Genomic DNA, 25,743 nt, shown 5'->3' with positions numbered 1-25,743 from the left:
ACAGCAATTTTGAATTCTTATTTAACAAATTCATACCAAAACTCAAAACTTGTTGTTCCTGGGGGTGGGGGTAGGGGTATGTTTACATTAAATTACATGAGTTAAACATATGGAAAAAATGAAAGATCATTTATCCATGTCTATGAGTATTTTTAAAATCTGAGTACTATTTTAAAATCTCTTGGTGTTGAAAATGAAAGATCATTTATCCATGTCTATGAGTATTTTAAAATCTGAGTACTATTTTAAAATATCTTGGTGTTAAAAAGCCTGATTTCAATGGATATACATCTTCTAGACCCTTATAAAAGAAGTTGTGATTAAGAGCAATGGACAATTTGACACTGGTATTAATAATGTTATACTGTAATTTTTTAATTTAACGGGTGGTAGTAAATACAACAAGAGGCTGGGCCACATCGCTCACCTGAGCTCATTGGCTAGGAAGAAGCAGTAATCAGTTCAGTATTGAAGGGGGAGGGGGCGAACTTTAATTTAAACTACCTCAGGATTCTTCCATATAAATTTCACTAATCATGGCTTTCCTGTTCTAAAACAGAAGAATTTTCAAGATTTCCACCGTCATGGTAGCTCATTCTGTAGATTGCTCGCTCCGTGATCGGAAGATAAGGGGTTCGAGCCCCGGCCGCGGCTGACCTATAATTCGATGAAAAATAGGTAGTAACTGTTCCCCCGCAAAGCGCTCGGCACTTTGAAGTGAAAGTTACGGGTCCTTCAGAGGAGACTTTAATGACCGAGGCCCATGTCACGACAGGCGTAAGCACGATATAAAGATCCCCAACTGCTTCATGGCCCTGAGTGCCGAGTAAAGGTCTAAATTTGAAGCCCTTCACCGGTATAAGGTGAAGTCTCTATATGAGTGAAAAATTCTTGTACGGAACGTAAAACAACATAAAATCAATCAATCCTATGTTTTCCTATGTAAAACTCTGATCTCTCATTGTAGCTCCACATTACCCACCCTAAATGTGAACAAATTTGAATCTACACTACCAAAGGATGCTTCTATAATAATATGACTAATCATGGCTTTGCTGTTCTTGAGCAGACTTTTTTTCAAGATGATTCCTATATTTTTTCTCATGCAAAACTTAATTGACCCTCTGTTGTGTCCCCATGATTTGAACATACTTGATTCTACAATACCTAAGGTTGCTTCTATATAAATATGACTAATAATGGCTTAGTGAGAAGAAGATTTTAAAGATATTTCCTATGTAAAAGCATTTTATAGTAGAAAAGGATTTATCAAGAGAAAGTTTCAAAAATGTAATTAACTAAGCAGTAATTAATTAAAAAAGATTGCATTGTTTTGTAAGGGGACAAGCGATTTTTCTTTTAAAAATAAATATTCAAATAGAAGAATATTAATAAATACTGTGGTGGAAAGATGCATAAAACATTAGAAATAGAATGACAATTGAAAACGATTTTTTTTACCAGATATGATTTTATAATTGAATTTTTCAAATAAAAACAGATGGAGATAACCCTTACCAAAATTCAAGGTCATAAATTAGGACACATCCCACCCTTACATGTTAATAGTAATAAATGGGAATTCTGTCTAAATATACTGAGTATTAAACACCTACATATCTGTCGTATATTCAATTTTATTGAATCTGTTGATATTAGGGATGGAATTCCTTAACTTCTCTATTGCTGATTCAGCATTCAGTTTCTTCTGCTAGCTTCTGAATGCCTGACTTTCCCAAAGCTTTGGCTTATATACCCTTTGGTTTGGCTAGTCCATCCCAAGGGTTGCTAGGTCATTCCATTATTTCAGGTCTTCAATGCATTTTACTCGAATGCCCCTTAACCATTACACCTAAATATTCCTATGAAAAACTCTGACCCATTGTTGTGGCCCTGCCCTATCCGTGGGGGTCTTGATTTGAACAAACTTGAATCTACACTACTTGAGGATACTTCTATATTAATATGACTAATAATGGCTTAGCTGTTCTTGAGAAGAAGATTTTTAAAGATATCTCCAATATATTCCTATGGTGAACTTTGACCCCCTATTGTGGCCTTGCCCTACTCCCAGGGGTCATGATTAGAACAAATTTGAATCTACACTACCTGAGGATACTTCTATTATAATATGACTAATTATGACTTTGTTGTTCTACAGAAGAAGATTTTTAAATACATTTCCTATTTATTCCTATGTAAAACTTCGACCCCCTCTTGCGGCCCCGCCCTACCCCCGGGGTTCATATCATGAAGTACATGTATGTCATGAAGCTTTCAAATAAGTTTCATCTTTTTTTGCCCAGTTGTTCTTGAGAAGAAGATATTTAAATGAAGCCACCAAATTTTCACGAATTCTTAATTATCTCCCCTTAAAGACTGGTATGGCACTTCCTGTGAACAAACTTAAATTCACCCAAGGATGCTTTGTGGCAAGTTTGGTTGAAATTGGCCCAGTGGTTCTTGAGAAGTCGAAAATGTGAAAAGTTTACGGACTACAAAGGACGCCAGACATTCTTTGATCAGAAAAGCTCACTGGAGCCTTCGGCTCAGGTGAGCTAAAAATTACAAAATGATAAATTGTAATATTGTAATTTTATATTTACTTCCATCCGGTAAATTCCAATATTACAATTTGACAGATATATAATTCAATCACTAGTGAACTCTTGTGTGCAATATAAAAAAAGAGATAATGGCAAAATTGTCATTTTTATTGAATAAAGGGGTGTAAAATATAGGCTGGAATCGAGAGTTGGTGTGCGTAGTTCTTTGCCATACCCTCCCCATGGCCTTCTTTTAAAACTTACTGATGAACTAGTGATATTTTATGTTCGAGTACGTATCAGGGTGTTGTGAATTCTCAGATGCAGGTCTCTGGAACTAGGCAAGTAATTATATTCAGTGATTAAACTCTACTGAAAGTAAATGGGGGACCATTTAATATCAAAAACGACTGGGCATTAATATTGTTTCTTGTAGAATACACGGGTTTTCCAAAAAGAAAAAAAATGGGTATATAAGGCGAGATATTAACTCGCATGATTCCGCGGACATCAAATCAACATTTAATAACGAATTAGAGACAATGTTCAGCAATATCCCTCCTCCTCTCCCTTCGACCAACGTTTAATATATGTCAATTTTTGTAACGTAGATATTTGTAATTTTAATGTGTACCATGGCGTTGAATATATAGTATACCCATGTTTTGTTAGAAAGTTTCCTTCTCAAAATTGCTATTTTTGCAACCATGGCAACACTGTTCATTGAAATAAAAATATTAAAATATTGAATTTTGTATCTTAGTGTTCTTTACATGTGTACCAAATTTTATTGAAGTCAGGCAAAAACTGTAGGAGGGAAAACGATTTGAAAATTGCTGAATATAGGATACTCGTGTTTTGTAAGGAAGTCCCGTTCTCAAAATTGCTATTTTGTAACCATGGCAACACTGTTCATTGAAATAAAAAAACTAAAATAAAGAATTGTGTATCTTACTACACTCTAAAAGTGTACCAAATTTTATTGAAGTCAGGTAAAAACTGTAGGAGGGAAAACGATTTGTAAATTGCTTATAATTACGACAATCAGACAGCTGTAAAGCCAAAGTCTAATACACGGACATTGTGTAATTGTATAACCTCTTTCTATTGAATAAAATTGACCAGTATAACTAAAAACTAATTGTTTGCATGCTTTGTTTTAATAGTAACACTAAATCCTCTTTTATGGAAACATTATTTGTAAATTTGTTTGAATTTCTGTGATGTAAAAAGGTGGAAAACACATATTTTGGCAATTATGGGTCTCATTCGTTGCCATGGCAACCACGACGTCATTTTACTCTGCATAATTAAATACTTCAAGATTTTAACTTTCAGAAAATGTATAGGTTGCTTTATGTAAAAGTGACTAGAAAATGTTAAAATTTCAATTTGAAAATTTTAGGCAGTTTTGCAGAAAAAATGCAAAATCTCTGGTAGTTAAAGGGTTAAAGGGAATACACAGACATTTACAGAGCCATAACATAACCCCCTCCCCCTTCAAATGCCCGGGTACTACTTTTTGTTTTTGACGTCAAAATATATTCATTCAATAAAAAAAAGCATTAATAGAAATAGAATTGTTTTGATTGATAATGATAGAAGTGAACAACAAAATGATGTAAACCTCCTTGACATGTTGTTTGGTCAGATTGTAAATTAACATTATCCTGGCATCCACATGTTCTTCCGCTTGGTGTTGGAAAGCAGAACGTGCTGCAATTACCATTCTTCTTCGAACAAATAGAGTTCACTAAAATTAAGAAGACATTTTATTCTGTTTTGATACACAATAGCAGGCTACAGTCGAAATTGCATTACGAAGAACTATTAAAATGATTTACCATCTACTCTGTCATCTGCAAATATTGCTAAACTGTCAAGTCGACCAAGCTCTGGGTGTTTTGACATAAAAGTAATTTTTGATCCTGTTGATTTATCCATTTTTGTTATTCGTCTATTTGTTACAAAAGAAGTTTAAGATGATATAAAAAAGAGCAATGAACATTACACATGGCATAAAAATATATACGCGTGAATTTAAAAAGGTGTTATTGCAAAATTTTTTAACTATAATTTTAACAGCAAATCCTAAAAATTATTTTACATGGTTTTTTTTTTGATAATCTTCATAAACAAAAACACAAACAGCATACAAGCTTTTAGTCTCTGTTTCGTTCGAATGAACCAATGGGTGTAATACATTTCTATTTACGCCGCCAAAAGAAAAAGAAGGCTTTTAACCAACCAACCAACCAACCAAAAAAAAAAAGTTCCGCTTCTTAGAGAGGCAAGAATTATGAAGTATCTGCAAATAGTTTTCAAGGTCAAGACATTTTGATTAAGTTTTATTTCAGTTCAATCGTATATTTCAATTTGTATTTACTAGAGCTCAGAAATAAAATGGTCTTCAGCGTTCGTCCGCCATTGTTAGGCCAGACAACTTTTTAAGTCAAATTTTTGCATAGAATTTTATGCTTAAGGAATTTGATGTATATGATTTAGTCAATATTTTAATTTTAAAAATAAATTATAAACAATAAATTTTAGTCGAGATAGATCTTGAGTTTTAATCTGGGACATTACAAATGGAAAACAATTCAAATTAGAAAACAAATTGTTATTAATATTCATTTAATGAAGATATTTAAAAATAAAGATTCTGATGTCTTAGTCAGGACTGGATTTTATATTCAAAGACAATCTGAATGTTTCTATTTTAGTATTTGATAATTGATATTGTCAAAAATGTGTTCAAATAAAAGAACTGAATAACTGTCTATTCCATGCAGTGTAAAACAGGTGTTGTCCCAATATTGCAATACTCATCAAATGTGCGTCATTATCAGTTGTTAAAACGTGTCTGTTTCCTCCATTTAGGTCTGAGTACTCTATGCGATTCATAAGCCCATCTGTCCAGTATAATCTGTTAGCTAAAAAAAATCATCGTTCAAATGTTAGATTTTTCCCTATTTAACAATACGGAATCATTTACTGGTAGAGAAAAACATTCTGAACTTACTTTCAAAATCAATTGCAAGGCCATTTGGCCAGCCAATGTCATTTGTTGCTATGTAAAATTTTGATGTTCCATCCATATACGATCTACCTATTTGTGTTATGTTTCCAAACTCTGTCCAGTACATGAAGCTAAGCAAAGAAAAGGATTGAGGTAATAAACGTAAATATCATTTCGTAAGTAATGTTATGTTTCACTGTGTTGTAAATTCAAATATGCACAGATTTAAAAAAAATCATTTTAATTTTTACATAATCATGAAGTTATAATCTTAATGTATATGTACCCTTTTGATGGATACACAACAATTTCTCTTGGACTGTGCAGGTTAGAGAGTAGCGTTTTATGAACTAAGTTGAATCTTTTTACAACTCCAATATAACTTTGACTTGTGGTTGACCCGACTGCTGTATAGTAAATGTTCCCCGTGGAATAGTCAATCGCCATTCGGTCGGCATAAGCAAATCCTGTTAATATCAAGAAAAAAAGTATCTCTAAAGTATGTAAAATACGACACATTAAATGCTACGATGAACTCTTTTCTTATTTTAAATGAAATAATAAAAAGGAATCACCTGTTGAATAAACTAAGGTTTTATTTTGTCCGTGAAGAGTAGTTGACATGATTGTTTTTGCAGAAATGTCAGAAAAGTAAAGTTCCATTGTTGACTTGTCTAGCATTATAGCAGGAGTCTTTTGTATAATTATTGGCAGCTTGGTCACATTCCCTGTGTTAAGGTCAATCTGCAGAATCCTTCCGTGAGAAAAATCCGTCACAACAATGAAATTCGTCGTATAGATATCTACAGATTTAAAATTACGACTTTAATTTCTTTTGCTGTATATTTCATGATTGCCAGTCATTGCATTCCTAAATCCAGGAATCTCTTTTTTAAAAAGTTTTTGATAAATGCTTAATAAACACTTAAAATAAAAAGAAAATACTCACCGCTGTCACAGGTCAAGTCAGTTTGAAGCTTCAGACCTAAATCACATTGACATTTTCGTCCACTTTGTAGTGGAACACAGATATCCTCACAACCACCATTTAAGAAATGACAGGTGCCTGTTACGTAAAAGCATGAAATAAATATAACATGTAATGAGATATTGTCTTCCAAGACGTCTATGAATTGAACCAGATAAATTTTAATTTTAATTTTACAGTATTGTACGAGGGTTGTTCGGAAAGTTCGTGGACTACCGTCATAACTTTTTTTACTTAACGTCATATTATATCCAAATTTGGAAGAAATATTTCAACAGTAAATTCAAATGATGTGTATTAAAATTGATTTTATAAACAATATGAAATAATTTATGACAACAAGATTATATAACAAGATTATATAGAAGTTTTTTTTATTGTATTTTTGTCATATTGTTTATTCAACTTAAGCATCTAGTGTTTACGCGTACTTAATTATCGGAAATAAAACATGACTCAATGCGAGTAAATTTTAGCTGTCAGCCGCAGTTAACTCTGCATCATTCTGCATACCTAGGAAAGCGCGCTTTTAATTGGTTTCTGTAGATGTCGCCCTGGATTTTTCCAAAATTTTGTCATTTACAATCGAGACAATAAATAATGTCTGAAGTCATATCTTCTGTAAAATGACCAAAAAAAAAAAAAAAAAAAAAAAAAAAAAAAAAAAAAAAAAAAAAAACGGAAAAATTCTACACGTACAAATTAAGAATTGTTTCATCGTTTCTGATTCCAAATTATGACTTAATATTTTGCTTCCTTGAAAAGAAATCAGTTTCAGAAGATAGGTAGTTCTCTTTCAAAAAGGCAAAAAAGCTGTCGTCGTAGAACGATACGGAGCAGCAGTTAATCATACAATTTTGTATTGTACTTTGGAAAACTCCAGAAAAAACTGAAAATGCCGGAGTAAGTAGGAACTATGTCAACAGCGAGCCATGCATGTATGTATACATGGTACAAGCGGTATTTGAATGATAGACTACTCTGCTTAGACGATTGTGATCTGTGAGAAAACGGATCATCTGTAAAAATCTTATCAGAAACATTGAAAAGTTAGTAACGTCATGATGCTAGGAGTTTGGCGCTTCACAGATGCTGATCTTGTGAAAGAACACTTATGCAGTGAAAAAATAACATTGACAAACAAAATGATGCTACTGGAAGAACTGTTAGCAAAATAGATTTCAAGTGATAGAGAAACGTATTTAATGAGTACACTGGTATTGGGCAATACTGTGTGAAATGTATAGGGAGAGTATTTTTGAGAAACTCATGTCGGTATGTTTTTGACGTTACAGTGTTGTTGAGTTTGCTCCGTGGTTAAAAAACGTGTTGATTTTTGAAATTAAATAACATGAATTATATTAAATCACCTTGAATGAAACTTCACACTTAAACAAAATAAATATTTTTACATACTATAATATACTCATTTTAAATTTCTTGAAGGTAGTATAACGAAGATTGGCATAGTCCACGAACTTTTCGAACAATCCTCGTATAGTGCACCTTTTTCATCTTGTTGCAAAGAGGAGTCAAATACAGCAACACCCTTCATATTTGGTACTAAAGTGATTGAGTATTCTGCAGTTGATGCAGCCTTTCTCGCAAAATATATCGTATTTTCCCTCGTCCAACCAAAAAAATCCTTTAATTATAATAAAATTCTCTATATTATTAGAAGATGTATGAAAGATATGTTTTTTTTTTTTTTTTAAATTTTTTATAGAAAAGATGAAAAAACAAATGAATAACCACATTTTCAACTTATTACAAATACTTGTATCTAGAAAAAAATTCTTTCGATATAAATGTTGTTATGCCTGTAAATTATAGGTACAGATAAAAAGTACTATCCATATTTGAGTTAAAACGATGTAATATCTATACTACTATATTAAAATAATAGACTCGAATTTTTGGCCTTTAATACCGATTAATCGGAAGAGTACTGTCTATTGTTTTATATATTTTAAACATCAATGGTACTTGAAGATTACCAATTTGTTTTTATTTTTTCTCAATTAAGCTTCGCTAATTAATAATCAACGAAAATTCCTCAAAAAATTCCGGAAATCATCTGGATTTTTTGGATTTTACAATCTTGCGCGTGCGCATTACATTCACGCTAAATCACGGTGTTCAAATCAGAGAAGACAAAAGTAATTTGTACTAAGTAGATATATATTTGTTATTTTATAATTTCTCTAATAAGAAATCATAAATATATATGAACAGAATATATAGCAAATTTCCAATGAAAATTTACACGTATTTGTATTATCGTTTCTGAGTTTATCCATGCAAATGTGATATTGTGGCCACGTGGGTAATCATTCGCCATCTCGGAGACACATTTATTATATGTTATTTACGTCTCTGGCCATCTCAACGGAGGCAAAAACCTCATGATCGTAGGAGCAATATTAATGTAACTACCCGATTTTATTTAATCCTTCCTTTCTTTTATGCTTTTTTGAGGGGAAGGGGGGGGGGGGGGTGTTACAACTCCAGCTAGAATCATATTTTAGTGAAGTAGGCATTCTTTTTCCGCCTAAAATTACAATAACATTATTTTCATTTCTTAACTTTGAAATAAATCGAAATAATCAAATAACGTCAATATAACCGATATTTTAAATTTGAAATGTGTCTAAATGATTGCAACTTGAATTTGTTCGCCATGTTTACTATTACCTTCACTGCTGAGATTTATAACGCGGTAAATATGAAACATAAACTAAGGGCAAAGAAATATTTGATTCCATGCAAAAAAATTCACATTATATTTCTTACGAGAGTGTAGTGAAATTAATAGCATTATTGTAGGCTTATATAGCTTTGTTATGTAAATACATGACCTCTGACCCTGACGTTATATAGAAGGGACAGCCTGTTCTTCTAAATATGTAAAGGTTGTCATGGTAACTACGCTTGATAGGTAGTCTGAAGTCAACCCTTGCGGCCCGTACAGTTCATTCTATCAATGCTGCTAAAATATCGATCATTTGCATAGGCGTCGGAAGCAAATTGAAAGTGGGGTGGCTAAATGAAAGTGGAGGGGCTAAACCAACGAAAATAGGTAAGCCCCAATTTTCAATACCTATACTATGTCTATCTTTGCAAAAAAAGGGGGGGGGCTAAGCCCCCCTAGCACGTTCCACGGTTCCGACGCCTATGATTTGTAAAATATAATCCTTGCATAGTAAATCTCAAAACTATGAGGTGGGACAAAATTAAGATCATAAAGAATATTTATTCATTGATGAAATGAATTATATTTAATCTTAGCAAACAAACTAACGTTTAATTAAATCGCCAAAAGAAAAAATACACCAGCGTGAAAACAAGTTGTCTTCTTCAGCAGCCATGACAGTTCCCATGTGATGTAATGACTTTTTGATTGAAAACGTTTAATACTGCAGTAGATTAACTTTTGTTATCACTAAACAGATATATAAATGTTTATGAGGAATGTATTTTATTTTTGCTGCATTATTTACGTAAAAGAAAAATTCCGATATTCAGTTCAAGATCCGCTCCCAAATTCTCATTGGCTGTCCCAAAATAAAATCGGTCAAGGTCAGTAAACTTTAAAGTTTGGTAAACTCAGACTTTACTAAATATTTTGAAAAAAAATATGCTTTGAATAATTACATCAAAAACATTTATTTTAAAATGTTTCTGATTACATTGTATGATTTCAGTTAAAAAATGGAAATGATATTGTATGATCCAAAAAGAGTTGTAACCCCCACCCCCCCCCCCACCCCCACCCCACCCCCATGAAAATGCTTCATTATTGCAGCAAGAAGTACTTTCAAGTTCATACATTCCTACTTAGGATACCCTTGGTAAATGTCCGATATGCACATGGATGCATTCATAACAATGTCAACCCGTGCACGCACGGGTCAAAGTCTAGTTATAATCTATAATTAGATTTGACAAAACAAGTATATCATTATTACATAGACAGTATTGGAAAAATCTTATTTTTCACGGGCAGCCTGAGGATATGAGTTTAAAATATCTTAGTTTATACATGAGTCTGTACCTTTATTTTTAAAAGAGCAATTATACTATATGCATTTTTGTTACATGTTTAGTCCACAATGTTTATAATATTAGATATTTTCCTAATATCTCAGTAGCATTTAATACATGTACACTACAAAACCGAATGATTAAAGTGTGTCTGTATGTATCTTATATAACCTCTAGAATCCATTTCTTTTAACTGAAATGGTGTTATAAAAAATCTTTTTGAGTGATAACATTTTGGCAACAAAATTTTAAAAAACCAGAACTTTATAAAAACCCATGAGACGTTAAGAAGACATCATCATTGGTACTTGCCTTATAAACAAATGCCCTTGTTGCTCCAAATGTGATTACGCTATAAGTTTTGATGTCAGATCCATTGACCATTGAACTTTTTATCAATGAGTTATCAAGCCAGAAGATCCTAAAAATTTAAAACAGGGATAAAAAAGCAAACATTTTTCATTTTTACATTTTAAAATAAAGGACAAAGAAAGTACTGATTTCCAATATCGGTTCAATTGAATATTTATGTGATACAATGTTTGGTAATTCAAGTAATTTTCTTTACCAGAAGTTCTTTCACTTGAGATTCGGATTACATGCGATGTAAAATTGTGAATAGATATGGCTTTATGGTGGTAGTATTATTTTTGACCGTTTTCGACAAAATACACTCTAAGATGATTTAATTTCAGGAAATAAAGGATAATTTGCATAAAATGTAACAGATTATCTTAGCTGTAAAGAAGGTGGAACTGTAAGCCTGTGTGTTACATTACATTATGGGCAAGGATAAAGATTTAAGGAGTTATTTTGAAAAAGCGAAAGTTTCTGGAAAATGTAAAATTTTTGTGCAGGGTAGATATTGTCCAGCGTTTTGACCGCTACATCATATTCGAAAGCTTCTGACAAGTTAAAATAAAAGTGAATAGCGTTTGTTTTTCTGTGTTTCTTTGTATCATTTTATTATCTAAAAGATAAAAAAATATCTAAAATCTGCTCTTAGTAATTTACCTATGGGTTGTGACATCATAATGAAGCGAACTTGGATTATTAAGGTTGGCAGATGACACTATAGTTCGATGAACATTTCTATTCCAGTTTCCTCGCAAAATTGACTTTGCTGATGTCCCCGATATCCAAAATAGGTAGCTTAATTGTACATAAATTCAGAGATATCAGCTACAAAGTTAAAAATCGAGTTATTTTCTTATCTAGACTTCGATAAACAAATATTAAATAAGTCATAATACTTAAACAAACCCATTGTGAGCGTCGACAGTAAGAGATACTGGTTGTTCAAGTCCTGAGTAAATGGTGGATATTGTCCCAGAGTTTATTGTAAAGGCCTGTATGTTAGATTGGGAAGTATCAATCCATCCAAGGAGATTCGCAATCCAGTCAAATACCAAGTCTAAAAATGAGGATTTATAAGAAAGTTTTGATTTAAAACAGTGTTTTTGATTTGTTTTGTGGGTGCTGAAATAGAAAAAACCCCTATGTAATACAAAAAAGAGAAAAAATCTGTTCGAAAGAGAAAAAGCAATCGTATGTATTTGAAGCTTTTCAAAAGTAAAATAATTAAGATTCAGATAAAAAAAATATAGAATAATTATAAACCAGATAAAAAATGTTGCGTTAGTGTAATATGCTGTCATAATGTAATTCTGTGAAGTAATGTTTGGATATTCTTACCTCTAGCGTTTGAAACAGATGCTAAAGTTCTTGTTTGTTCTGTAAAAATGCTTAACTCCTTTAATGTATTACTCCTGCTGTCCACAAAGTAGATAATATGTAAGTTCGAGTCCACAGCAAAAGTCTCGATATTTGCGGAAGAAATTTGAAAATAATTCACTTTGTCTTGTCTTCCGTTAACAGAATGAACGTCAAGCATGAAAAACACTGTTGCATTGCTAACAATGAAGCCCTTCTCGTAGAACCATGAGCGGTCTGTTTTGTTTGTGTTTTGGTTAAAAAATATAAAACATTTAAAAGGAAAAAATAAAAACAATTTTAAAAAATAAAACAATTAGTAGTAATTCAGTATTAGCAAGTTGACATATTTTGAAACTAATAAACTGATACTAATTAAATGGTTCATTATTTTTTTTTTAACAAGAAATGGTCTCAAAATTTTTATTTCGTATTTCCGTTGTCATTGAAAGGTGCATGATTGCAGAAAAAATAACTTTAGTAGGCTTAGGGTTTTAAAATATACTGCACCTGTGCATGTCATTCCATCTGAGGAGAGTTGGTAACCCTCAGCACAGAGGCAGGTGGCTCCTAAAGGTGTGTTAACACACATATGTTGACAACTGCGTGTAGAACATGGATCTATGCAACAAAGTAGATATCTAAATTACCTATAGGAAAGACTTTTTTCCCAGTAGTAAGTAAAAGCTTTTCAATTACACACTGAGTATTTAAATTAATTGGTATGAAGAGTAAAATTGTTATACACTTCAAGTTCTTCATGACAAGGAGCGTTCAAAATTGATCCTGTTCTAGACCTATACGTTTTTTTTTAACTTTTAACTCAAATATCTATTTTTTTTAACTTCTGAAAATAGTCACGCACTTTCTGCATTACTGCAAACATTATTTAATAATATGACTCTAGGTAATATTTTTCAAATTTGAGGGCATGTTGCCATGGTAACCTTGAAACTTGGCATTCAACAACATGTGTATAACAGTAGTTGTTTGCAAAATATGTATTTACCAGTGTATGTTTTAGAGACCTCTGCATCGTAAACGTGAACTGTAAACGGCTGGGCTTCAGTTACCTTTACAAAGTAAAGTTGTGACCCCGATATTGTGTCCACCCCAAATAAGACTCTAGATCCAGCACTTACAACATGCAACATATTCTACAAAAACATGTGGAGAAATGAGATGACATAAGATGAAGAAAACACTTACTGTGACCTTCAACTCCACATTCAGATATAGCGACAATGTTTTATCAATAAACAAAAGTTACTTCAATTCATATGTCGACTCAATATATCCCAGTATAATCTGATTGAAGAACATCACAGGATCTGCAAAGTCTTATACATATTTGGATGTTTGACTGAATATAGACAATAAGGACCAACTAAAAACTAAACTGTATGGCATTCGAGATGAAATCAGCTTTTCTATCGTCAAATTTATACCGTAATATTCCACTTTCATCTGGATATGGTGTTTATGTCTCCTACCTTATTCGATACTCAAGAGGATGTTCATAAGTCGAATATAAAAGGATTTCAAAAGCATTTTGTAAATTCTCTGGTCGATATATTGACCATGTTAGCAAATACAAACTATCATTGGGTTGTATTTGACTGAAGTACTTCATACCACTTGATAGGCCTTTGTTTTTATATTAAATTTGACTACAAATTAATCCGTCTGCCTGATAAATACAGGGGGCTCATGACGGATGTCACCGGTTGTCAGGGGGTGGTTTCTCCTACAAGGCACCTGATTCCATCTCTCGAATTTCAAGAGGTCTGTGTTTTATGCCCTGTTCACAGATTTATATTGTTTGAAGGTTTTTTAGATCGATCAATGATCCTTATTTTCACCTATTTCATCATAAGGTAAAATTATATTATTTCATGAAACGAATGTTCTCTCTTAAGCTCCTATGATAAAATTAGATGTCAGAGAGTTAAAATATATAAGTATTAAAAAATGTTTTCATTCTTTCATAGATAGATAAAAGAATTTTGGAGTTTTATTTCTATCATTATTTGCAGACCCTACAGAAATCCGTTTCTTTACTCCCTGGTTTGAATTTCAGGTTTTAGTCGAATCTTTATATATTTTATATTTCTACACTTTTCTGTTATCTCAAAATATGTCTAGCTATTTTACCTAGTAAAGCAAGCCGCTTTTAAGCTCAAATGCAATTTTTTTTCTTATCTATTCGATCTACAGAACCAAACTGAATTGCATAAAAATTAATATGAAGTATAAGACGTCATCTTCTTTTAATAATTTGAGCATAAGATGTTTTAAGTCCAATGAAATAAAATTTTCATGTTTTATTTGATCTACTATACCACACTAGAGTTTTCACTTTTGAGTTAACAGTAAATTTAGAAGTTTGGTAAATCCCCTAGAAACCGATGTGTCCTATTCAATGAGCTTTAAGCTGTTTTGTCTTATCTCGGATCTTTGAGGATGTAGACATAGGTTGGTTATGGATAGAGGAACAAAACAGTTCATGATGAATAATATGTGCTTGAACATTAGGAGATGAAATTCAATGTAGTTTGTTTGTAGAGTTATAAAAAAAACATATAGTTATTGTAAAGAAACATTTCTATAATTGTTGAATAATAATAGTTCATGAATATTTGATACCTGATTATAGTGTAGTCCTGTAACTTGAGCGTTGTTATTGCGTCTCAGAACTCGTCTATTTGACCCATCATAGTTGCTTACTTCAAGTGTGTGTCTGCCTATATCTGCCCAGTAAAGTAAATTATTGGCAGCGTCGACAGAAAGAGCTAATACCCGTATCAATCCAGTGTGCACTATAACGGATCTATTTGTTCCATCCATGGAGGCTTTTTCGATTCTTGAATTTGGATCATTGTCAGAAAAGAACATCAGCCTGTTTGAGTACATGGAATAAATTCCAGCTACACATTTTTATGTACATTACTTATGTATCGACACGTTCATATATAAGCATTTGAATACATGTAAACTATTATGCAGACGACATAATATTAAAATATGATAAAGCATAGAAAGAAAAATAATTGAATGAGTAGGCATGTTATTGAATTGTCCCTCACTTTAAAACCGTATGAAAAGTCATGTATGGTATTAAATAGTGCACTGGACAACATATTTCTTTATATTATTGAAGTCTTGCTGAATAATTTGCCTATGATTTCACTTCATACTTTGTTTGTAAAAGTTATACATGTACGATATAACATAGTAATTCAAAAATAATTCATTTTACCCGTCCTCGGGATCAAGAGTTATTCCTTCCGGTTGCTTCAGATCTTGGTATGCAACAATTTTATATATTGTATTGTTGTCCATGTACGCTGGCTTCATTGCAATCCAGTTTAGAAGCGAATCACACCAATACAAATTATTTGAAACATAATCAAATGCTATCTGACCCAGTGCTATTGACTTTCCTTTGAATGCAAGTGAAAAGGAGGATGATTTATTCTGCCAGATGGTAAAATTTTGGAAAGCGTAAATGGAATCTCTGATGCTTGCAAATACAATGTTTTTGTTTGGATCAGAGGAAATGCTGGTTAATTGTACACTGGAAGGTGTAAGGGATTTCGAAACGTTGTTGTAATAGTTTGCAGGACTTCTAGGTATTTCTGTGACTGTAAATATTGAAGCGGGGTCCCACATTCCAATAATCAAACCCTTGTCACCAGGAATTCCTGATATATATATATAACATATATCTATATTATTAATTTTCAGGATGTTTTCAATTTTTGGATATTTTTCTAATTAAACAATGTCTCAAATTAAAAAAAAATCATAGATCGAACACAGATATTGACAATCTTTAAGACTTATTGACACCTATGTTAAAGAAAATAAAATTTAAAAAAATGTTTACTATCCTCTTAAGGATAACTCTGATACAGCCTCTATAGGGATCAAAGAAATGCCTCGGACCCTATTTATATAATAGTGTTGCGTTATCCATGTACTATGCCTAAATAGTAGGCAGGGTTTGACACATAGTGCAAGAGCCGAAGGTAATTTTTTGAACTGTTCCTTAAAATATTGCGAGGTAATACATCGGCAATTGGGCACTTTGATGAACGATCAAGTTTGTTAGTTGTTCCAAAATGATTTAGGATTGGAATCAAGGGAGTTCTTTAACTAAATACAAATCTTTTGTTTGCATTGTCTCTCCTCGTATTTACATCTACGTCTTAAACGAGAACGAAATGAATAAAACGCTTTTCGGTATTCAGCATTAAAAGGGAATTTGTTAACTAATTTTTCATAGTTTTTAACTGTAGTTCTTGATTCTTCGCATGAATCTGAAAACCAAGGTTTTTTGTAATGGTTTTTAAAAAAAATTTCTACAATGTACCTGTTTATAAATCCTTTTAACAGTTATAGCTGATGTGTTGGCTGTTTCAATTAAAACTGAGTTAACCTCATCAACCAAATTGATTATTAACATTATCAAAATCAAAATAAATTGGGGAGGGGGGGGGAGTTAAACACAACGTGGCACTATCCACACATCAGGTGCCTGTGCTATTGTAAATCAGTTATAAATACAGCTTGTTCAATTTTTGATTGCCCCGCCAATCAAAATGTTCTTTCAATGTAAAGAAATTGTTTTTATTAATTATCAAAGCATTTTATGCCTTTAAACATTATTAAAGTAACAAAATATAATGTGTACCCGGTATGATATCAAGTCCAAATAATAACGTTACAAATTAAGCCCAGTATAGTAATGCATCAAGTCCAATTAATAATTTTACAAACAGATCCCAGTGTACATGTAGTGATGCATAATTTATTACGAAAACAACACAGACCATAATTGACAAATAATACATTTTTGAAGCATTTATGTTACTGTACTTTTTATATGTGGATAGAAAGTCAAAGTTTTTTTTTTTTGGGGGGGGGGTGTATCTTATCAACTGGGTCTGAGGAAAGACGGTTTTTCAATTTTGAGATGAGAATTCCATCTTGTTATCATTCTTTCTTTCCATTTATCTTTTTGGAATGTCCTTTCGTCATTCGATCGTCGGTCTATTCGAATGATAATCGAATACTCGACCATTCGTTGACATCCCTAATTAAAAGAAATCTCTCAATCCACGGACAAAGTTTTCTATTTACAAAAATTATCAAATCGAGACATTTAATATAGCAGTCTGTCTATTCAGGACGATATTTTTGTAAAGAATGTACGTATATCTTGAAACATGATTTTGCGATTTGCATGTAATTGTTAAAGATGTTTAACACGCATAACTAATTCTATTGAAAGATTTATTTTTTTTGGGTGTTGTCCTTATGTATACGTACCAGTAGTTAACTTTAAATGCATTAAGTCATCCAAGATTGTCGAGATTCTTTTGAAATGCTTAAATTAATTATAATTTATACGTCTTGTCGTTTAAATATCGATCTCAAACACTCTGTTTGCAGCACTTTAGTTATACTGACGTGTTTTAGAATTTTTCCCGGAAGTTACAAGGGCATTTCAATAGTAATTGCACTAGTTTAATGTAATTATTTGCACTAAGAATGCATAAAAGTTATTCTCCAAATTTTATTAAAAAAAAATAATTCAACTAGATAACATGTTAAAATACATATCAGAAAAGTAGAAATTAGGAAGCCGACATATATTACTACATATATATGTACATAATGTAATGTTCTCTCTGCTTCCTTTTTGTGAGATGGATTTTACATTGTTTAAATATTACTATCAAGCAATAAAGAATCAAATAAATCTAAAATCTATAAATAAACCATTTTTAAGTCAACCTCATATGCGGAAAAAGATCGCCGCAATATTTTTTTCCTGATATCTATTTGGAAGTCAGACTGAAAAGTAACACATATGTTACAAAACTACTTTTTTTCTTCTGCTACCAATGATAACAATTAATGAGCTAATTTTTTTGTCATCCTACTCTCTTTCTCACTTACAAAATATGGAAGAAAATCATGTCTTATAGGAAAATATATGGCTACTTTTTTTATCTTACCGAGGCAAAGGTATCCATATAAATGTATGATGGCCGAAAATTGTACCATATGAAGAAAAAACATTTTGTTCACGAATAAAAAGTATCCACAAAATTATGACGCATATGACCAGTGGGAAGTACAATATTTGCATTGGCAGCTATGAAACAAGGAAGTTCTGTTCCAGTCTATCGCTTTGCAGTATGAAAACATTGAATAGATATGCATAAAAATATTTATTTAGAGTCAGGATTCAAATATTTGGTTTGTTAATTTTAATTTTTAATTTTATGTCCTTCCTCTTTACCTAAGTTTTAACTTTAGGGCAGCTATCTGGTTGTCAGCTGTCTATTTTGAAATCGTAAACTCCTGAGCCCTTTTTATTTCACCTGAGTCACTCAGGTGACCTATTGATATCCGTTTTTGTCTGTCGTCGTGCGTCGTCCGTTAAAACTGAACACGACTCGTAAATATGCATACGCCATTTTCTATATTACTATCTACGATATCAGCACCGGGGTATACTCTTCGCATTCGTTACACCTGACTGCTTCATTGTCACGGGTATCGGCTTGAAATGGCGACCCTTGTTCGTGTTGGTTTTCTTGCATTACCATATAGTTTACATTTCATTGTAGTAACGTGTATTTGTGTTTGTTTGTATACTGCACTGACCTGTGCAACTGTTTTAGTTTCTTTGGTATCTTACTCTCCTGCAAGAAGTACTCAGTTATTTTTTGTCGTTACCGTGTGCTGTATAAGCATACGTCCGTCTACACCAGTGACGATTGATATTACACGGAACAGTGACTAAGTGAGCGGTTTTATATAGGGCCCTCAGATATAGCGAGAGACCAATCGAAAATGGCGGACACATTCTTTTTACAAATCGTGTTCAGCTTTAACATTTGAACATTTTCAACACCTTCTCTGGAACTACTAAGCCAATTTCAACCATGGCCAATTTTTGCATGTAGCATCTATGAGTGAAGGGGAACAAAAATTGTGAATTTAATGGTCCCTGTCCGCCTGGGGCATGAGGGGTGGGGTTAAAACCACCAAAATTAATGCTATCTTTAAAAAACTTCTATACTCTAGACATCAAGTAGTCAAACTGTTGGCATGATAGTAATAAGCATTGAGTCCTCTACCAAAATTGTGAAATTCATGTCCCCAGGGTCAGGGGTTCTGGTGTTAAGGCGGGGCTCTATTGATTATATAGTGAAAATGCATTAATTCTTTCGAACTCTTCTCTGCTCCTGGGTTTTAATTAAATAAATTAGCTCATGCTTATGATAAGCATGGATGCTTCTTCCAAAATTGTGAAACTCATGACCCCTGGATCTGGGGTTCTGGTGAAAGGGGGGGGGGCTATTGATTATATAGTGAAGATGCAATAATTCTTTGAAAATTTTCTTTTCTGCTCCTTGGTATAAAACAAACTAGATAAGTACATAGTTATAATTAGTAAGGGTGCCTTTTTCAAACTTGTGAATTTCATGGCCCCCTGGGTGAGGGGTTATGATGTAAGGGTGGGGGCTCTATTGATTATATCATGAAAATGCATTAATTATTTGACAATCTTCTTCTCTACTCCTAGGTATTATTTAATTAAACTTAGCTCATGGTTATGATACGCAAGGATGCCTCTTCTTAAATTGTGAAATTCATGGCCCCAGGTGTTTAGTATTGAGCAGATAAACAAAATGCATAGTTATGATGAACAAGGTACTTCTTACAAAATTTTTACAATTTGTGACCCCAAGATTAAGGGTTCTGGTATTTCTTAAAAAAAGGGGGGGTATTGATAATATAGTGAATACGTGTTAATTATTCTTGAACTAAGTACGTAGTTATGATGATTAGGGTACTTATCCAAATTTGTGAATTTCCTTACCCTTGGTCATGGGTTCTAGTGTTAGGATAGAGCTGTATTGAATCTTTAGTGAATATGTATTATTTCTTTGAAAGTCTTCTCTGCCCCTGGGCATACCGAAAGCAGAGTAAAAGTTTTAATAAGCAAGGATATTTTTACCAGATTTTTGAATATCTGGTCTATTTGGTCAAGTGTTCTGGTCCTGACCAGGGTTATATTAATTTGTATTCTACTGAGGGAAGATATTCCCTTTTGCTATTCACTTTTGATAATTAATCACTGTAAATAAATTTGAAAGGTTAATAGAATAAGATAATTATGCAAGAATTTTTATGGCATAAAATAAAAAGGACTTTCATAGTTTTAATGATCAGGTAGACTTGTAAATAATAGATAAATAAAAATGAGACAAAAACCACTTATTAAATGTTCTTCAAAGACCAAGAAAGGCATATGCGAGAGGTTATAATATAGGGTTAAATAGTGCAGAAGCACAAATAGTTTGTTAACAGTCTGCATTGTGATACTGATAAATGGGGGACAGATTAAACTTAATTTATGAGTTGTTACTGAATGATAGACTAATTATTTCATTGATCCTGATCATCCTATTTCTCTTGCTTTTGGGCAACAAAACTTCATCTATTAGCTTATTTATACACTATGGATCCTCTAAATTGTCGTATTATACTCAGGTGACCGTCAAGGCCCTTGGGCCTCTTGTTTGAAATGGTATGTTTTGACCATGACCTATATTTTCTACTATGATTTGGACAAGGTCAAGAGTTAAGAACGTTTCTTAAGTTTAAGGATTAAAAACATTTCTTGAATACAATGAACAATAGGCAGGAAAATATGTAATCTGAGTCTCAGTAAATACATATACTTTGGAATGCATTTTGGAATAAATTCAAACTTGAGTATTGTGTATGAAAACTAAAGAACTTGCAGAATCCAAACTCTTACTTGCAGAATTACACACAATTCAATGCACATCTCAGTGTCTATGCTATTTCTAATTATTGCATACTCAATTCTTTTAGAACAAAACAGATTATTTGGAAACTTTTTTTTTCTTTTCAACGAAAAATTAACAGAAATAAGTAAGGCATTAGTGTATGAACATAGATCAACCTAAGTCCATTATCATAACATTTGTTGGCAAATACTGTTAAGAAGTTTCATGATCTCTGGATCTAATTGATGCCACTGCATCCCTCTTCTAGCAGGTCAGACGTCAATTGGTTCATCAAGATCTTTTCCTAAGAAAGTTGATCTGGCAAACTGTCCAGCCCAATAAGGATCCAAGTATCCATATCTTTGTCGGGGGACCTACATTTCTTAGTTTGGGTAAGTATTATTTATTAATCTTGAATGTATTCAATGTTTTAAAATTATTCTGTGGATTTACTGATTATGCAATCCTGATATACGTTAAGAATACAGGTGATCTCCACCTGCTTTCTGAATGTCATCGCAAGGAATCCCTTGTAATGCCTATCAGTAGCCCTGCCAATTCTAAAACTATGTATGCCAAAGTAACCAGATATACCTGAAATTTTAAGTGCTTTTTGTAGTACTGCGTTAAACTGATGTTTTATCCGACTAGGCTCCACTGATGAACAGTATAAGAACAGTTTCTTCTCCAAAACCATCAGAGATTGGAATGACCTACCACCCAATTTACTGGGTATAGAAAACTATTCATATCATTTAAGACCATGCATTTATGCATTCAGCGATAAGAAATGAAATAATTATAACTTAAACAAATAATTATTTTGAATAGTATAAGATATCTGATGAAGTAAAATTACAATTTAAATAAACTTCATTAACAAATAGAAAAAGATCCGAGATACTTCAAATGAAAAATACAGAGATGTTCCGGAAAGGTGTAATAAAGGGTGTGATAAAGGGTGAAATAAAGGGTGCTGATACAGGGTGTGTAATACAGGGCGCGTGCCTGTGTTCATATCAGGGATGCAAAAATCCTGTATTATATAACAAATATAAAATAAAAACATTTATCAACACCGACATTTACTTTATCAAGTTATTCTAAATTTTCTCAAGTCTCAGTACATCACGCGAGAACTGTCATGGCTGCTGAGGAGAACGACTGGTAAACACGTAGATTTATTTTACCTGGTTTTTGCGTTTAAAGGGCTATGTCATTAACAATAAATAAAAAAATCGTCTTAATTAGAAGTTAGTTAAATGTTAAAACAATTTATTTTGCCTGCAGTAGTCCGTATTTTAAAAGTATATTTGCACCATTACTGAGATGCTGTGGAATTGTAGCCCTCTCCAGAAAATATCAGATTTAAAAAATCGGAGAGGGCTACATTATTGCAGCTATGTTAGGGGCATGCTGATGAATTGACAAGTAAGCTATAAAATTGAATAACACAGATGTTTTTATAGGCCAAGTTACTACTGAGTGATTGTAATGAACTTTGACAAAACTTTGGAATTTTTATGAGCAGTTTGATATATCTTGTGTTTACTGGGTGCTAAGGAATTGTGAATTAGTTTTTTGGATTCTGTCATTAGATAGTTTAAAACCGTTTTGAATAACCGTTCATGTAAATAAATAGTTATTAAATTAATTATTCAACTGTGGTTTTTCCCAGTGTATCAGCTGATGCGACAAAGCCAGAACTGTTTAATGCTCTTGCACCTGGATGCCGAATGTCTTCCGCCACATGAGTTGCATGCGTGGTTGAACCTACAACTGGGTAAAACCTGCATGATTTACCTGCATTGTAATAATAGCAGTATTGCGTAGCATTAGTACTAAATGTAGAAGATAAACTATTCTGTGTGGCTAGGAATTGGTTACTAGTTGAACTAACATTGCCTTGAGGGCTAAACTTATTGTGTTAGAATGTTGTTTGTGATATATAATAATCACAACTCGCTGTTAATTTTTTCCTAGGAAGACTGAGGGTTGGCTGCTTTGAGTAAACGAAATTGCTCATCGTATTTAAACCAGCCGTGGGATCGTGATGCCGCAATTCGTACACCCCCCATATATTTTAATAATTACTTTGATCTGGTTCTATATTAATCAAGCATGATAGTAATGAATATAATGAAGGGCGAGGTCCATTTTTCTATTGAAAGATACATGTTTGACTTTTGCTTGACCAGGCACATAGTACCTTTGCGTATTTGAATTTGATCTTGATTGTCTACATAGTCGACTAATTTCCTGGCGGATTTTAGGAGGAGGGATAAATCAATAAACTGGCCCTCCCAGATTTTATTTTTAAGGTTTTGAGGGACATGTGAACTGATAGGATCGAAAGTACTTGTGGTTGATATTCTTTAATGTCGAAATTTGGGCCATCGAAATTTACAGTTTGTACCTGGTTAAGTTGGGGGATTAAAATTGTCGACTCGCCGCTTTTTGAAGAGATGGAATCCAGATTCTCCACGACTGGGTGTCCTGCTTTATCCCCGTTCTGACTCTGGCTATTGGCCACATTAGTTAATGATGGCCCTCGTTGTTGTAACTTTAGGCTGCGTGCTCTGACCATGTGCTTGATCTCGATCCCCTCTTGACGTTTTCGACCTCGTTTTCTGGACGGCGTTACGAAACATCCGTCGTGTTCTTTTCGATCCCTTGTAGATACACGGGCATGGACAGGTAGAATCTCTGCTAAGCAATTCTTGGATGGCTAACGGTATTACAATTTGATTAAAATTGGTGCTGCGACCACTTAAGCATTAATCGGATACGGAAGTGACGTGATTGTCGTAAATGGTTGTACCAAAGTTAAGTTGCAGCAATATTAATTTGTACCTCTATTTACAAGAAGTATAAACGTACCAACAACAGTATGGCTTTTTGTCAATAAAATGAGATTATTTAATACGATAATAAAATAATCTGTCTTAAATGCATTGATTTTATCTAGATTTGACATTTTTTTAAATTTTTTTGTATGTAATTGCATTTAAAATAGTTCATAGTTACCATTTAACAATAAAATGATAAGGAATTATTGTTCCTTTTAGAAATTTATTCTTTTAAGTAAAACATTTGTTTGTTGACCGATGATTAATGTGGTCACATATTTGGTCATTACTTTTTCAGTGTTCTTTGAAATGACAATTTTTGTATATGTATATTTATATGTTATTTCAGAATTGCATGTACTTTCTGAAATAGAAAAGTTCTTTCAATTGCTTGAACAAAGACATTTCCCAATTTCATTTCATTTTCTTATTAGAATATGATTGTATTATATTTCTTTTCTGTAAATAAAATGTTTCTTGTAACTTTTATCCATGGATCTAAGAAATATTAACAAATAAAAATACATGTATTTTTTTGTACAAAAAACCCCAAACAAACAAACTAAAATTTCAGCCTTACTCTTCTTGATCTGTTTCATTAGACAATTATATTTTGCATTACTGAACAGCAAGTATAAGCCACTAACTGCCTTATTTGCAAGCAAAAATTTTTTTACATTTCTCTAAAAAATACCAGTAGAAATTATATGGGCCTAATTTAACTATATAACGTCTTCGATATATCTAAATGTTGAAGGCCACAGAAGTGAATAATGTGAGCTTGGACTTTTTTTGTGTAGGCTAGCTAATAGGGGTCGGGATCTTGTGATTTTGTTTTGCAAGCAAGGTCTTTGTTTCCTACTTTTGTAGGTATTTTATTGACTCACTTTACTTTTTTGAAAAAATATGCATTAGGACGACTACACAATGAGGTTTGCATAGGAAATAGAATGAAGAAGATGAAAATAACGAACAGTGATCGATCTTAAAAATAACTTTACAAACAATTCAATTCTGTGAACAAGGTATAAAACACGGACCCCTAGAAATTCCAGAGGTAAGATCAGATGCATAAGAGGAGTAAGTATTTCCTGTTGACTGGTGTCGTTGCCAGAAATTTAAAGCTTAAACATATTGAATGTTTGTTATTAATTCGGATTTAAAATTAAAGGAAGTACACGGTTTTATCATGAACTACCGGGTATTCATTTTCTGAAGCTTACACTTGAAAAACTTGTTTATTTCTGAAAGAAGGTAATCCTGCATTGTATGTTGAATTTTGTCCTGATCTAGAGAAAAAAAAGCAAATTCAGTCTAATACTAATAATTCAGTTCACATGAACCTGAATTGAGCCACATTTGCTATCCTTTTCTACAGCTGGTGAATAATAAAGAGTTTGTTTTTGAAAAGAGCAATTATTGGTATTAAAATATCAAATGTATTACCAGATATATTAACATTTTTAAATAACACAATTTCAGAATGAGGCAAAAAAGCATAGAAATATCCAACAGTTACACCTTATATAACAGAAACCTAGTATCTTTTATAATAGGATCAAGGGTCTTAACGACCATCTGATCATAATACAACACTGGAAAGTATCAATTGAAGTATAAAAGTAAGTTAACAAACAGATAAAGCTTTGTTGCCCAAAAGCAAGAGAAAAAGGATTATAAAGGATCATCTTGTACTCGGTAACAAATCTTGAAGTATCTACCTGCCTGATTTGCCCATATTTGT

The 25,743-nt window shown here is 32.6% G+C and overlaps 1 protein-coding gene across 1 annotated transcript in view; it reads right to left on the bottom strand.

The window, feature by feature from the left end:
* Positions 1 to 23,737, bottom strand: part of LOC133192447 (low-density lipoprotein receptor-related protein 4-like) — a 30,778-nt gene extending 7,041 nt beyond the window's left edge. The window contains exons 1-17 of the mRNA XM_061328453.1: positions 23,602 to 23,737; positions 15,570 to 16,014; positions 14,957 to 15,209; positions 13,320 to 13,467; positions 12,821 to 12,931; positions 12,293 to 12,547; positions 11,861 to 12,011; positions 11,612 to 11,749; positions 10,910 to 11,018; positions 8,060 to 8,198; positions 6,515 to 6,631; positions 6,141 to 6,368; positions 5,852 to 6,032; positions 5,569 to 5,696; positions 5,323 to 5,479; positions 4,391 to 4,503; positions 4,174 to 4,299 (exon numbers count right to left, since the gene is read on the bottom strand). Coding sequence (XP_061184437.1) covers positions 4,174 to 4,299; positions 4,391 to 4,503; positions 5,323 to 5,479; positions 5,569 to 5,696; positions 5,852 to 6,032; positions 6,141 to 6,368; positions 6,515 to 6,631; positions 8,060 to 8,198; positions 10,910 to 11,018; positions 11,612 to 11,749; positions 11,861 to 12,011; positions 12,293 to 12,547; positions 12,821 to 12,931; positions 13,320 to 13,467; positions 14,957 to 15,209; positions 15,570 to 16,014; positions 23,602 to 23,737 — 2,935 coding nt within the window. The remainder of the gene's footprint in view (positions 1 to 4,173; positions 4,300 to 4,390; positions 4,504 to 5,322; positions 5,480 to 5,568; positions 5,697 to 5,851; positions 6,033 to 6,140; positions 6,369 to 6,514; positions 6,632 to 8,059; positions 8,199 to 10,909; positions 11,019 to 11,611; positions 11,750 to 11,860; positions 12,012 to 12,292; positions 12,548 to 12,820; positions 12,932 to 13,319; positions 13,468 to 14,956; positions 15,210 to 15,569; positions 16,015 to 23,601) is intronic.
* Between the last annotated feature and the right edge of the window lie 2,006 nt (positions 23,738 to 25,743).

This window comes from Saccostrea echinata, unplaced genomic scaffold (genome assembly GCF_033153115.1).
Source record: "Saccostrea echinata isolate AGI-Se365-2 ecotype Australia unplaced genomic scaffold, CSIRO_AGI_Sech_v1 ptg000025l, whole genome shotgun sequence".
In the NCBI taxonomy this organism is placed as follows: domain Eukaryota; kingdom Metazoa; phylum Mollusca; class Bivalvia; order Ostreida; family Ostreidae; genus Saccostrea; species Saccostrea echinata.
The sequence above is the reverse complement of the archived record's forward strand: the minus strand, read 5'-3'. Positions and strand labels throughout refer to the sequence as shown.